The sequence below is a fragment of the Hemitrygon akajei genome, chromosome 3 (genome assembly GCF_048418815.1).
Source record: "Hemitrygon akajei chromosome 3, sHemAka1.3, whole genome shotgun sequence".
NCBI lineage: Eukaryota > Metazoa > Chordata > Chondrichthyes > Myliobatiformes > Dasyatidae > Hemitrygon > Hemitrygon akajei.
In genome coordinates, this window is record NC_133126.1 from 75,794,676 (window position 1) to 75,808,134 (window position 13,459).

At 44.1% G+C, this 13,459-nt stretch overlaps 1 protein-coding gene across 1 annotated transcript in view; it reads left to right on the forward strand.

Moving 5' to 3' along the window:
• The first annotated feature begins 186 nt into the window (after positions 1 to 186).
• The window catches only part of rdh12 (retinol dehydrogenase 12), a 40,286-nt gene continuing 27,013 nt past the window's right edge, over positions 187 to 13,459 (forward strand). Inside the window, exon 1 of the mRNA XM_073040150.1 lies at positions 187 to 574. Coding sequence (XP_072896251.1) covers positions 498 to 574 — 77 coding nt within the window. The 5' untranslated portion in view covers positions 187 to 497. The remainder of the gene's footprint in view (positions 575 to 13,459) is intronic.

The window sequence follows — 13,459 nt, forward strand, 5'->3', positions numbered from 1 at the left end:
ACGGAGTCTGAAGCCGCCAAAAGGTGACTGGCAGCTGGAGAAAGTGGCTGCAGATGCTGGAATCTGGTGCAACACACACAGACTGCTGCAAGAACTTAACAATTGTGGTGAACTACATATACCTGTCTGGACACGCCCCCCTGCTGACTGCTCCTGTGGCCCCTCCCACAGACCCCTGTATAAAGGTGATGGAGGTCTGAGCCCGGCCTCTCAGTCTCCAGGATGTAGTCTGGTGGTCAACCACTGCTTGTTCCTTCTTCCAGTCAATAAAAGCCGATATCTCCCCTTTACGTCTCAGAGTGAGTTATTGATGGTGCATCAGACTGCCCGCTTCTTTCCACAGAAGGTGGCCTAGCCAGCCTTTTGTGATTGACAGCTGGGACAGACGCTCGCAAGTATTCTGGGTATTGTAGTTTCATTGCCGTCATCCCGCGGTTTCAAACCTGGTAGCGTGTGGTCGGCAGCTTCTTTGTGTCTGTCCGTGCTGCAGTCGGAGGATGTCATTCTTCGTGAGCCTCATCGGGATCTGTGCAATTACTGCTCTTCTTCTAGCAGCATTTGCTCCATATATCAGGTTCGTATTTATCCCTTGAAATATTTTGAAGCATTGCTTAGGCGTCAATACATCAGGCATTTCTTGTTAAGTTGCCTTCCTAGCATCTGCAGTTTTCAACAAATAAATTGCATTTAGTTTTGGAGAAGCAAATCTATAACGGTGGAAATTTGGATGATTGTATTTTTCGAACTATGTTTACAATATCACAGTGTAAAGTCACTTGACGTGAAATAGTTTTGCGATGTCCGTGAATAAAAAAGGGATAGCTACGACTAGTGTAATTCTTCAATGCAACCTTTGAATATTTTTTATTTAGTGAATTAATTGAGGTAATATATTTGGCTGTGCGTTTCACTAAAATCGCTTCTCGCTCGAAGTAACAGTTTGACGCATTGAAGTAACTGTGACAAATCATCACCAAAACTTAATTCCGCATTGTAATAAATCCACATTTTTAAAAAAACTGGTGGCACAGCTGCCCCATCTGCACTGGAGGGCATTGTAAAGATCCCAAAGGTTACGCTTAACTGATGAACGTGGGAACATTTGGTCAGGTCATGGGCGGGCCACAGTTTCTCTGAGTTTGATTGGCTACTTGCTGCCGTAAACATTCCCACTTTATGTCTGACGCTTTCGATCGCCAGAGGTCCTTGAATTGACTATTTCTTACGTCCTTTACAGACATGAGGAGTAAAAATTCTAACGTTACATCTCCGTCTAAATGTGCAATATATAGTAATTTATAATAAATAGTATGTACAACATGACAGGCAATATAAAATAGGAATACAAAACTCAAAGTACACTGCAGATGCTGTGGTCAAATCAAGACGTACAAACAAGCTGGATGAACTCAGCAGGTCGGGCAGCATCCGTTGACTGCCTCTTTCAACGGAGTTCATCCAGCTTGTTTGTACGTCTTAACATGGAAATACAGTTGTGTCAGGCATGAGTTCGTCAGTCTGATGACCTGGTGGAAGAAGCTGTACCGGACATTGTTGGTCCTGGCTTTTATGCCGTGATGTGGATGCCGAGGAACTTAAAGCTGTTTACCTTCTCAACCCCAGATCCATTGATGTCAATAGGGGTGAGCCTGTCTCCCTTCCTCCCTTTGCAAGGGGGGACATAGGATCAGGAGAAGTAGAGTCTGTGTGGATAGAACTGAGGAACAGTAAGGGCAAAAAGACCCTAATGGGTGTTGTCTACAGGCCACCAAACAGTAGCATGGATATTGGGTGCAAGTTGAATAGGGAGGTAACATTGGCATGTGGCAAAGGTAATGTCGCAGTAGTTATGGGGGATTTCAACATGCAGGTGAACTGGGAGAATCAGGTTGGTGCTGGACCCCAGGATAGGGAGTTTGTAGAGTGCCTATGGGATGCATTCTTGGAACAGCTTGTATGAGAGCCGACCAGGGACAAGACTATTCTGGATTTAGTGTTATGTAATGAACAGGATTTGATAAGCGATCTTGCAGTAAAGGAGCCATTAGGAGGTAGTGATCATAATATGATAAGTTTTTATCTGCAATTTGAGAAGGATAAGGGCAGCTCGGAGGTGTCAGTGTTGCAGTTGAACAGGGGAAACTATAGAGCCATGAGGGAGGAGCTGGCCAAATTTGACTGGACGGATATCCTAGCAGAAAAGACAGTGGAACAGCAATGGCAGGTATTCTTGGGAATAATGCACAAGGTGCAAAATCAGTTCATCCCCCGGAGAAGGAAGGATTCAAAGGGGGGAGAGGGGCCACAGTGGTTGACAAAGGAAGTCAGAGATTGCATAGCATTAAAAAAAAAGGAAGTATGACAGAGCTAAGGTGAGTGGAAGGACAGATGATTGGGAAGTTTTTAAGGAACAACAGAACTTAAATAAAAAGGCAATACGGGGAGAAAAAATGAGGTACGAACGCAAGCTAGCCAGGAATATAAAGGAGGATAGCAAAAGTTTTTTTAGGTATGTGAAGAGAAAGAAGATAGTTAAGAACAATGTTGGGCCCTTGAAGAATGAATTGGGTGAAATTGTTATGGGAAACAGAGAAATGGCAGGAGAATTTAATGAGTACTTTAGATCTGTCTTCACTAAGGAAGACACAAGCAATCTCCCAGATGTATGGATGGGCCAAGGACATAGGGTAACAGAGGAAATGAAACAGATTGACATTAGGAAGGAAACGGTGATGAGTAGACTGATGGGACTGAAGGCTGACAGATCCCCCAGGTCCAGATGGTCTGCACCCTAGGGTACTAAAGGAGGTGGCCCTGGAAATTGCAGATGCATTGGTAATCATTTTCCAATGTTCCTTAGATTCAGGATCAGTTCCTGAGGATTGGAGAATGGCTAATGTTATCCCACTTTTTAAGAAAGGAGGGAGGGAGAAAACAGAGAACTATCGACCTGTCAGCCTGACATTGGTGGTGGGGAAGATGCTAGAGTCCATTATTAAGGATGAAATAGTGGCATATATAGATAGCAGTGATAGGATTGGGCCGAGCCAGCATGGTTTTACCAAGGGTAAATCATGCTTGACTAATCTGTTGGAGTTTTTCGAGGATGTAACCAGGAAGTTAGATGGGGGAGATCCAGTGGATGTAGTGTACCTCGATTTTCAGAAGGCATTTGATAAGGTCCCACGTAGGAGATTGGTGGGTAAAATCAAAGCTCATGGCATTGGGGGGAAGACATTGACATGGATAGAAAACTGGTTGGCAGATAGAAAGCAAAGGGTAGCAGTGAATGGGTGTTTCTCGGAATGGCAGGTGGTGACTAGTGGGGTGCCACAGGGCTCGGTATTGGGACCACAGCTGTTTACAATTTACGTCAACGATTTAGATGAAGGCATTGAGAATAACATCAGCAAATTTGCTGATGATACTAAGCTGGGTGGCAGTGTGACATGTGATGAGGATGTTAGGAGAATTCAGGGTGACTTGGATAGGCTGGGTGAGTGGGCAGGTACTTGGCAGATGACGTTTAATGCGAATAAGTGTGAGGTTATCCACTTTGGGAGTAAGAACAGGAAGGCAGATTATTATCTGAATGGTGTAGAGTTAGGTAAGGGAGAAATACAAAGAGATCTAGGAGTCCTTGTTCATCAGTCACTGAAGGTGAATGAGCAAGTGCAGCAGGCAGTAAAGAAGGCTAATGGAATGTTGGCCTTTATTACAAAGGGAATTGAGTACTGTTATAACCTCGGCCCCCTCCTTTGTGAGAATCGCAAGAGCCCTAGTCAAGGGGGGGTCAACTGACCCAAGAGGGGAAGAGACGTGCTGAATAGACACAGGAAATGGGAGAGAGAGAGGGAGACGTGCGGAAGACCACGTTCTCCCGAGAAGCAGAATAAAGGCGACATTGATTATTGTCTCATGGAGACCACGTGAAAAGCCCTCGGGCAAAGTGGGCTGGTTGAGAGAGAGATCGCATCACCTGCAACCTGATTGACACCTGCGATCCCGTGAAGAAGTATAAAGGAGGGTCTGAGGGGGGGACAACCCTCAGACGCACCAAGGAGACACCAAGGAAGCACGATACCAATTCCCGTGGGAGCAGGAAGCCATTTTGAAGGAAGCCACGTGCGTTAGATTCCAAATTTTGAATCTGTGGCTGGAACCAACGGAAGACCGCTTTTAACTAACAACGGGGAAGCCTGCTCCCCTGATTCCAAGGATTTGCTCTGTAAAGACAACGGGCAAGTGTTTATCCTTTCTCAACCATCTCTCTCTCTCTACAACGTGAAACCCCAGCGGTTCCCAAAAGGGAAAAGCCTGCAAACTTCTGAGTGACTCTTTATATTTCAATTGGACTCAGTATTACCCCTAGACAACTATAGAGCTTATTTCTGATTGATTATTATTACACCGGTGTTTTAGATTGAGTTTTGACGATGTATATGATCTGAATGTTTTGTATTAACCATACGTTTGTGCCCCTTTTTGAATAAAACGTTTGAAAATAGTAGCATCCGACTCAGCTGATCCCGCTATCTTTGCTGGTAAGTTACCTGGTTACGAGGTTACGTAACAGTACAAAAGCAAGGAAATCCTCTTGCATTTGTACAACGCCCTGGTGAGACCACACCTGGAGTATTGTGTACAGTTTTGGTCTCCAGGGTTAAGGAAGGACATCCTGGCTGTAGAGGAAGTGCAGCGTAGATTCACAAGGTTAATTCCTGGGATGTCAGGACTGTCTTACACAGAGAGGTTAGAGAGACTGGGCTTGTACACGCTGGAATTAAGGAGATTGAGAGGGGATCTGATTGCAACATATAAGATTGTAAAGAAGGTTTCTTCTTTTTCTTTGTTACTGTGTATGGTATTCAAAATGGCTTCTTTGTTTTGTTAAAAGTAGGAATGCTTCTTTGTTGCGAGAGAGTGCTGGAAGCTTGTTTGGGTTAAAATTTACTGATAACGAGAATTGTATTCCTTTGTAAACCAATTGAGATTAATGTTGTTCTTGCTTCTGAGTCTGTAAGCTATTGTTGGCGGGCATTTTGGGGAGATCGGTGCGAGGGGGTGAGAGAGAGAGGACGTGATGCTGTAAACTGGGCGAGGAACGGACCCCAAGTGGGGGTCCAAGACCAGGAGGTACCCTGAGGAGAGGAGACGACGATAGATGTGCTTGGTTGGCCACTTCGGGTGGTCCTGAGCTGCAAGTCGAGGAGTTCGGAGGGGATTGAATGGTGGCCAGAAGACTTCAGTAATTGAGCTCCAACGGTTGTGCACTAAGTAGTTTGGACTTTGATAAGTTTGGCGCCTTTTCTTTATTTTTTTTCCTTCATATATACTGTATCGTTATTAATCAGTTAGTTATAGTAACCTTTATAAATTGTACTCATTTAATCGCATATGGTGTACTGTCTGTTTTTGGGTGAGGCGGGGACATCACACAGCATCCACACCAGCTGATTACCCAGTTTGGCGGGGCCGAAGGCTGCTCCCCCTAGACGAGAACGAGCTGAGCGAGCCTGAGGCGACCCAGGGGGTTACAAGATTATTAAGGGATTGGACAAGATAGAGGCAGGAAATATGTTCCAGATGCTGGGAGAGTCCAGTACCAGAGAGCATGGTTTGAGAATAAGGGGTAGGTCATTTAGGACAGAGTTAAGGAAAAACTTCTTCTCCCAGAGAGTTGTGGGAGTCTGGAATGCACTGCCTCGGAAGGCAGTGGAGGCCAATTCTCTGGATGCTTTCAAGAAGGAGCTAGATAGGTATCTTATGGATAGGGGAATCAAGGGATATGGGGACAAGTCAGGAACCGGGTATTGATAGTAGATGATCAGCCATGATCTCAAAATGGCGGTGCAGGCTTGAAGGACCGAATGGTCTACTTCTGCACCTATTGTCTATTGTCTATAGTCCATAACCAGCTCCTTTGTTTTTGCGATATTGAGAGAGTGGTTGATTTCTTAACACCACTGTGTCAGGGTGATAACTTTTTCTCTGTAGCCTGTAGGCTGCCTCATTAATTAGCAGATTGGAGCAGTGGGTGGCGACACAGTCATGGGTATACAGAGAGTAGAGGAGGGGGTTAAGGACACAGCTTTGAGGGGCTCCTGTGTTGAGGGGCAGAGGTGAGGGAGTCCACTCTTATCACCTGCCGGCAATCTGACGGAGTCCAGAATCCAGCTGCTTAAGGCAGGGTGAAGGCCGAGGTCTCTGAGCTTCTTGTCGAGCCTGGAGGGAACTATGGTGTTGAATGCTGAACTGTAGTCCAAGAACAGCATTCTCACATAAGCATCCCTCTTCTCCAGAATTGTAAGGATGGTATGTAGTGCAGTAGCTATTACATCGTCTGTCGATCAGTTGTGTCAGTAGGCGAATTGTAGGGGGTCCAGTGTGGGTGGTAGCAAGCTGCAGATGTAATCTATGACCACCCTCTCAAAGCATTTGCTTATTATTGAGGTGAGTATGACAGGACAGGATGCCAGTGGCTCAGACATGTTACTTTGATCTTTTTAGGTACAGGAACAATGGTGGATGTTTTGAAGCAGGAGGGCACTCTACACTGGGAGAGGGAGAGATTAAAAATGTCTGTAAACACACCTGCCAATTGTGCCACACACATCCTGAGTACCCGCCCTGGGATGCCGTCCAGTCCCGTGGCCTTGTGACCGTCCACGCGTTGGAAACACCTGCATACTTCAGCCTCAGATGATCAAGATGCAGGTCGCATCAGTGGCTCTCTTCGGGGGCTCAGTGTTGGCGACTTCGAACCGAGAGTAAAAAAGATTTGGCTCATCTGGGAGAGAGGCAGTGATGCTGGCAGCACCACTGCATTTAGCTTTGAAGTCTGTGATGGTGTGCAAACCCTGCCATAAGCAGCATGTGTTCTTGCTGGAGAGTTGTGTCTGGATCTTGTCCCTGCATTGTCATTTTGCTGTCTTGATGATTTTGCGTAGATCATTGCTACATTTTTTGAGTTCCTGTTGGTTACCGGCAGCGAAAGCACTGTCTCGTGTGGTGAGTGCTGGTGGTAGGTTAAGCAGACAGCTGCCTGTGGAGAGAGGAAACAGCTAGCAACATTTCATAGTGACATTAAACCAGCATTCTCTGGTTTAGTTTTGTTCTGGATAGAACTGGATTTCTTGAATGTCCAGGTAAGTAAAAGATATTCCATCAAAAATCTGCCATGGATGGCCCCAGAGTTCTCAATCTGCTGAGGGCCAAACCAAAGATCTGATTATTGACTACAAGTTGAGGAAACCAGAGACCCATTAGCCAGTCCCTATCAGGGTATAAGAGGTGGAGAGGTAGGCAAATTTAAATTCCTCAGTGTTATCATTTTAGAGGATCAGTCCTGGGTCCAGCATGTAACTGCTATTGTAAAGAATAGCAGTTTGTGAAGATTCAGCACATTATCTAAAACTTTCACAAACCTATAGATGCACGGTGGAGAGTATAGTGACTGGGTTGCATCATGGCCTGATATGGAAACACCAATGACCTTGAATGGAAAAGCCCGTATAAAATAATGGATACAGCCCAGTCCATCATGCGTAAAGCCATCCCCATGTTTGAACACATCTACAAGGAGCGCTGTCGCAGGAAGGTAGCATCCATCTTTGGTCCATCTTCCACCATCCAGCTATGATCTTCTCACTGTTACCATCAGGAAGGAAGTACAGGAGCTTCAGGATCTGCACCACCAGGTTCAGGAACTGCTATTACCCCTCATCCATCAGTCTCTTGAACCACTTACCCCAACCCTGAACTGTTCCCACAATGTATGGACTGACTTTCAAAGACTCTTCATCTCATGTTCTCGATATTTATCGCTTATTGCTTTATTTTTACTATTTTGTTCATTTTTTTCTTTTGGCATTTGCACAGTTTGTTGTCTTTTACACATGGGTTGTTTGTCCATCTGGTGTGTAGTTTTTCGTTGATTTTTTTGTATTTGCTGTGAATACATACAAGAAAATGAATATCAGGGTATTATACAGTGCCATATGTACTTTGATAATAAATTTAGTTTGAACTTTGAACTTGCTGGTGGAAAAGGTGTGGAGGGTAGGAGGTAGGTAGGAGTTGCAGCACACTCAGTCTTTGAACTGCCCCTGAAGCCACATCCAGATGTGTTTCTGCTGATGTTCATCACCAAATTCCAGATAACCTCAGATTCAGCAAAGGCAGTGGTGTTAGATATTTATGGAAACCAGCTGCCCTCAGTTATCATTTTGGTAATTTTAGATAATGCTGTATTATTCCATACCTTCCTTGAATAACCTTCCCTTTTCTCCCCAGAAACAGCAGCTGATCGCCAAATTCTGCCCTGTATCCAAACACACCCTGTGACTCAGTCCTACACTTGTACAGCAATTTTAGCTTCTAGCTCAAAGGAGCCACCATTAAGAATGTGTACCTGTTCTCTTTCAGTCCTTCGTTGGCCTCACATCTCTCTCTTTTACCTATAGATTCTTAAAATTCTCTGAGGTCTGAAATCCTCCCCATCCAGCCTCTACATTCTTCTGATTATACTGTAATTGCTTCATCGGTACCCATGGATTCAGCTGCCTGAATCCTTTATAGATGCTCTTAGAAACCTTACTGTAAAGCAAAAGAAAAGCTGTAGATACTGGAATCTGTAATAAAAACCATGAAGTTTAAGGATAGAAAATGCTGTAGATATTAAGCAGGAGCTATGGAAACAAAAACAGAGTAAGGTTTCACTTCAAAGGTCCTCAACTTGAAATGTTAACTATTTCTATCTCAGCGGCTGCTACTTGTCCTACAAGGTATTTACATAATTTTCTTTAAACTTTGAGTATCCTTTTAAACATCTGCCCTAGTATTTCTTGATGTGCCATGGTATCAAATTTTAACAGCCCTATGTTCACCTTTTCTACATTTTATTATTTTAAGAGTTTGCATAAATGCAAAAGTCCCACTTCACTGTCCCACATCTAAGTGATGAGTTAGTCCATCATCTAGATCTTGCTAGTGATGGCTAGATTGACTTAAAGAGCATTTCATGAAAATAGCTGCAGGAGTAGGCCTTTCAGCTTTTCCAGGCTGCTATGCCGTTATTGTGGCTGATCATCCCAAATCCACTACCCTACTCCTGCTTTCTCCCTTTGATCTGTTTAGGTATTAGTACTAGAAAATCTCACAAGGTCACCAGTCTTTGGGGTGAGAAATAAATTTCCCTCATCATATCCACAGGCTGTAATAATTTTGGGCTTCTTCAGTAAAAGGATTATCGTTCCTGCATTTAATCCATCTGCTCCCATTGGGATTTTGTAAAGGTCCCTTACAACTGTCTAAACTCCCATTCACGCTCCAATGTGTTGATCCATTCACTCTTCCGGTGCCAAGATGAGGCCACCCTTAGGGTGGAAGAGCAACATCTTATATCTTGTCCTGGTACCCTCCAACCTGATGATTTGAATATTGATTTCTCATTCCAATGAATAAATTCCACCCCTCCACCTTCTTCATTCCCCACTCTGACCTTTCACTTCTTCTCACCTGCCTATTACTTCCCTCAGGCCCCTTCCTCCTGTTGTCCACTCTCCTATCCCATCAGATTCTTTCTTCTCCTGCCCTTTACCTTTCCCACCCACTTGGCTTCACCTATCACCTTCCAGCTAGCCTTTTCCCCCTCCCCCCACCTTTTTATTCAAGCACATTCCCACTTCCTTCTCAGTCCTGTAGAAGGGTCTAGGCCTGAATTGTTGACTGTTTACTCTTTTCCATAGATGCTGCCTGGCCTGAGTTCCTCCGGCATTTTGTGGGTGTTACTTTGGATTTCCAGCATCTGCAGACCTTCTCATTTTTTGTGGTGAACAGATGTTATTTTCAGGTTGATTGGCAGTAGGTGGTTTGTTAGTGCTTTGTGATAGACCACTGCTCATTATAGACTTGAACTTGAGTGCTTTCCAACACCTAGAGGATGATTCCAAGTGTGGAGACAGTAAAAATGGGTGAATTGGTTTATTATTGTCACACGTACCGAGATATAATGAAAAATTTGACTTGCATGTTGTTCACATAGATTGATTCATTATGAATGCATTGAGGTAGAACAAAGTCAAACAAAATGCAGAAGGAAGTGTTACAGTTACAGTGAAAGTATCGTACAGGTAGACATTCAGGAGCAAACTCATAACAAAGTAGTTTGTGAGGTCAAGAGTCTATCTTATTGATGCACCATCAATAACTCTCGGAGACGGGAGGCAAACGATAGGCTTTTATTAGCAGCAAAACGGAGCACAGCATCTCAGAGACTGAGGGGGAAGCAGTGCCTCCAATCGCCTTCATACAGGGGTCTGTGGGAGGAGCCACAGGAGCAGTCAGCAGAGGGGCGTGTCCAGACAGGTATACGTAGTTTACCACACTTATCATATTAGGGAGCTATTCAGTAGACTTAGAACAGTGGGATAGATGCTGCCCTTGAACTTGGTGGTATGTGCTTACAGGCTTTTGTATCTTCTGCCTGTTGGGATGTTGGAGAAGAGAGAATGACTGGGATGGGTAAAGTCTTTGATTATCTTGGCTGCTTTACTGAGGCAGCGAAAAATATACATGGAGGGAGAGTCTGGTTTCCTTGATGTGCCGAGCTGTGTCGACGACTCTCTGCGGTTTCTTTCAGTAGAGGGTCTGGGGAGCTTTCTTGGCTATGCCGTCAATGTAGTTGAACCAGCACAGACTGTTGAACACCATCAGTTCCTAAGAACCTGAAGCTGTCAGTGTAATGTATGGATCTATTTCTTTTAGAGCAATGACCCCACCCCACCCCCTTAGCACTACATAGTGATCTGTTGTCCACACGTGTGTGTGTGTCTCTCTCTCTCTCTCTCTCTCTCTCTCTCTCTCTCTCTCTCTCTCTCTCTCTCTCTCTCTCTCTCTCTCAAGCTCTCTAAAGCTCTCACGCTTCTTAGCTTAATGGATGGAAGAAGTTGTCTCTTACACAACTTAGTAACCCCTGAAAAGCCAGCAAACAAGACGTTCAAAAAAATTGTTACAATTTTACAAAGTCACTTGAGCCCTAAACCACTGGTAATGGCCAACAGATTTAGATTTTTCAAAAGACGCTAGTCAAAGGATGAAAGCATTTCTGAATACATTGCAGAACTGCACGATCTTTCCTAGTACTGTGACTTTAGAGATGGACTTTCTGATGCATTAAGGGACAGGCTTGTATGTGACAAGCATAGTCAAAGCATTCAAAAGAGGCCACTGTCCGAAAGAGAGCTAACCTTAGAACGTGCAGTGACCATTGCAGTATCGTTAGAGACTGCAGCAAAGGATGCAGCAGAACTATAGAAAGAGTTTAGAATGTGAAATGCACAAAATGTTCCTGAATGGTGCAAAAAGCCAAATATGTTATCAACGTGTCAAATCCTCCCATGTTGCAAATGACTGTTGATTCAAGGAAAAAGGTTGCAGTAAGTGTCACAGACAAGGTCACATAGAGAGAGTGTGCGAGGCAGACAAAAAGCACCATTGAGTGAAAAGTGTCAAACATAAAACTAAGCAAAAGCATAGAGTGACTGAATGGGAAACAGAGTCTGACAAAGGTGAGCTGTCATGTCTGGAACTGCATTGTATTACTGAAGCAGATCAGAAGATCATATGAATCACGATGAATGGGCCTGATGTAAAACTGAAAATAAAACTGGACACATTGTCAGCTTTGTCTATAATTTCAGAGGCTGAATGCAACAGACTGTCTTCTAAGATACCATTAGAAAAGCTCTCAGTGATGCTAAAGACCTACACAGGTGAAAAAGTGTCTCCCAAAGGTAAACTGAAGGTAAATGTGACATGTGGAGACCAAACACAGCAGTTAGAGCCTTATGTATTGAAACATGGAGGGCCAGTACTTTTTGGACGTGAATGGTTGAGAAAAATCCAACTAGACTGGCACTCAATCAAAGTTCTCAGTATGGCATCAACAGTCAACGGCAGCCCAAATGGTAGCACTAACCAGAAACTGTCACAGCTACTTAAAGCTAATGAGAAGGTGTTCAAGAAGGGAACAGATAAACAGATTAAGGACTTGACCAAAAGCTGTTCTGGATGCCAAAAAATTCAAAATGCACCTCCACAGGCACTGTTACACCCGTGGGAGTGGCCATCTTCACCACAGCAAAGAGTGTGTATCGACTTTGCTGGGCCATTCACAGACTCCACGTTTCTGATTGCTGAAGATGCTCGTTCAAAGTGGCCATAGGTTATACCAGTGAAGTCAACTACCTCAGCAAAGACTGTCTCTACCCTGAGGACTATCTTCAGCAGAAACTGCTTACCAGAACAAATTGTGAGTGACAACGTACCGCAATACACGTCAGAGAAATTCCATTTGTTCGTGAAGCAAAATGGCATCAGACATTTCAAGTCAGCTCCTCACACCCAGCAATGAATGGGTTAGCTGAAAGGTTTATCCAAACCTTCAAGAGGACATTTCTCTATGGCACAAGGTGGACAATTTCCTTTTTTTGTGTATCGAAACTCTGTTTATGCAATGACAAATCAAACACTCGCAGTGCTGTTCATGAGCAGGAATTTGAGATCCCGCATAGACCTCCGGAAATCAGACCTACAGAGGGAGAGGGAAGTGTAGAATAAATAGTTCAACCATCTACCAAGTGAATTGACAAGGAGCTTCAAGATTGGACAGGAAGCCCTAGCACATGATTACCAAGAAGACAAGTAGACATCCGGTAGGATAGCTACAAGAACTGGACTACTGATGTACACAGTGGATGTTGGAGATCATACATGGAGACGTCATGTGGACCAGATACCGGATGCTCAACCGAACACACTTGAGTCGAATGCAGCTAACAGGTGGACACTTTACAGCCACTGGACTTGCCTCTCAGTGATGATCATGTCACTTCACTGACAGCAATGTGATATCAGCGACCAAGAACATTGTCTTAGACGAGACACCTGCCAAACCTGATACCACTCCACAGGTCCAGAGGTGATATCCTGAAAGAAACAGAGTGCCACCCAAAAGACAATCTTTAGCATAGTGAAGTTAGTTATGGACCATGTTATGAAACCATGTTTATTTGGAATACGGTTTATGAAAGGAAAATTGATTGTTTTGTACATCTTTTGTTGCATTAATCTAAAAGGGGAGAAAGTGTGATCTATTTCTTTTAGAGCAATTACCCCCCCCACTAAATATTGATCAGTTATCTATGCATGTGCATTGCCTCTCTCTCTCACTGCAGTGTGAATACACCAGTTAAAGTCACCTCCCACGTGCGTCCTTTTATTTAATCAGTATGTAGTTGCAAAGACACAATAGACAGCCTACTTGACCTTAGTGCTATTGATGTGTACTGCCTTTCTCTGCTTCCAGCATCCAGTAACACGTTCACTGCCCCCTTCCTGAAAACAACAACCAACACTTTTGTTTTGCTGACGTTGAGGGAGAAGTGGTCATAACACC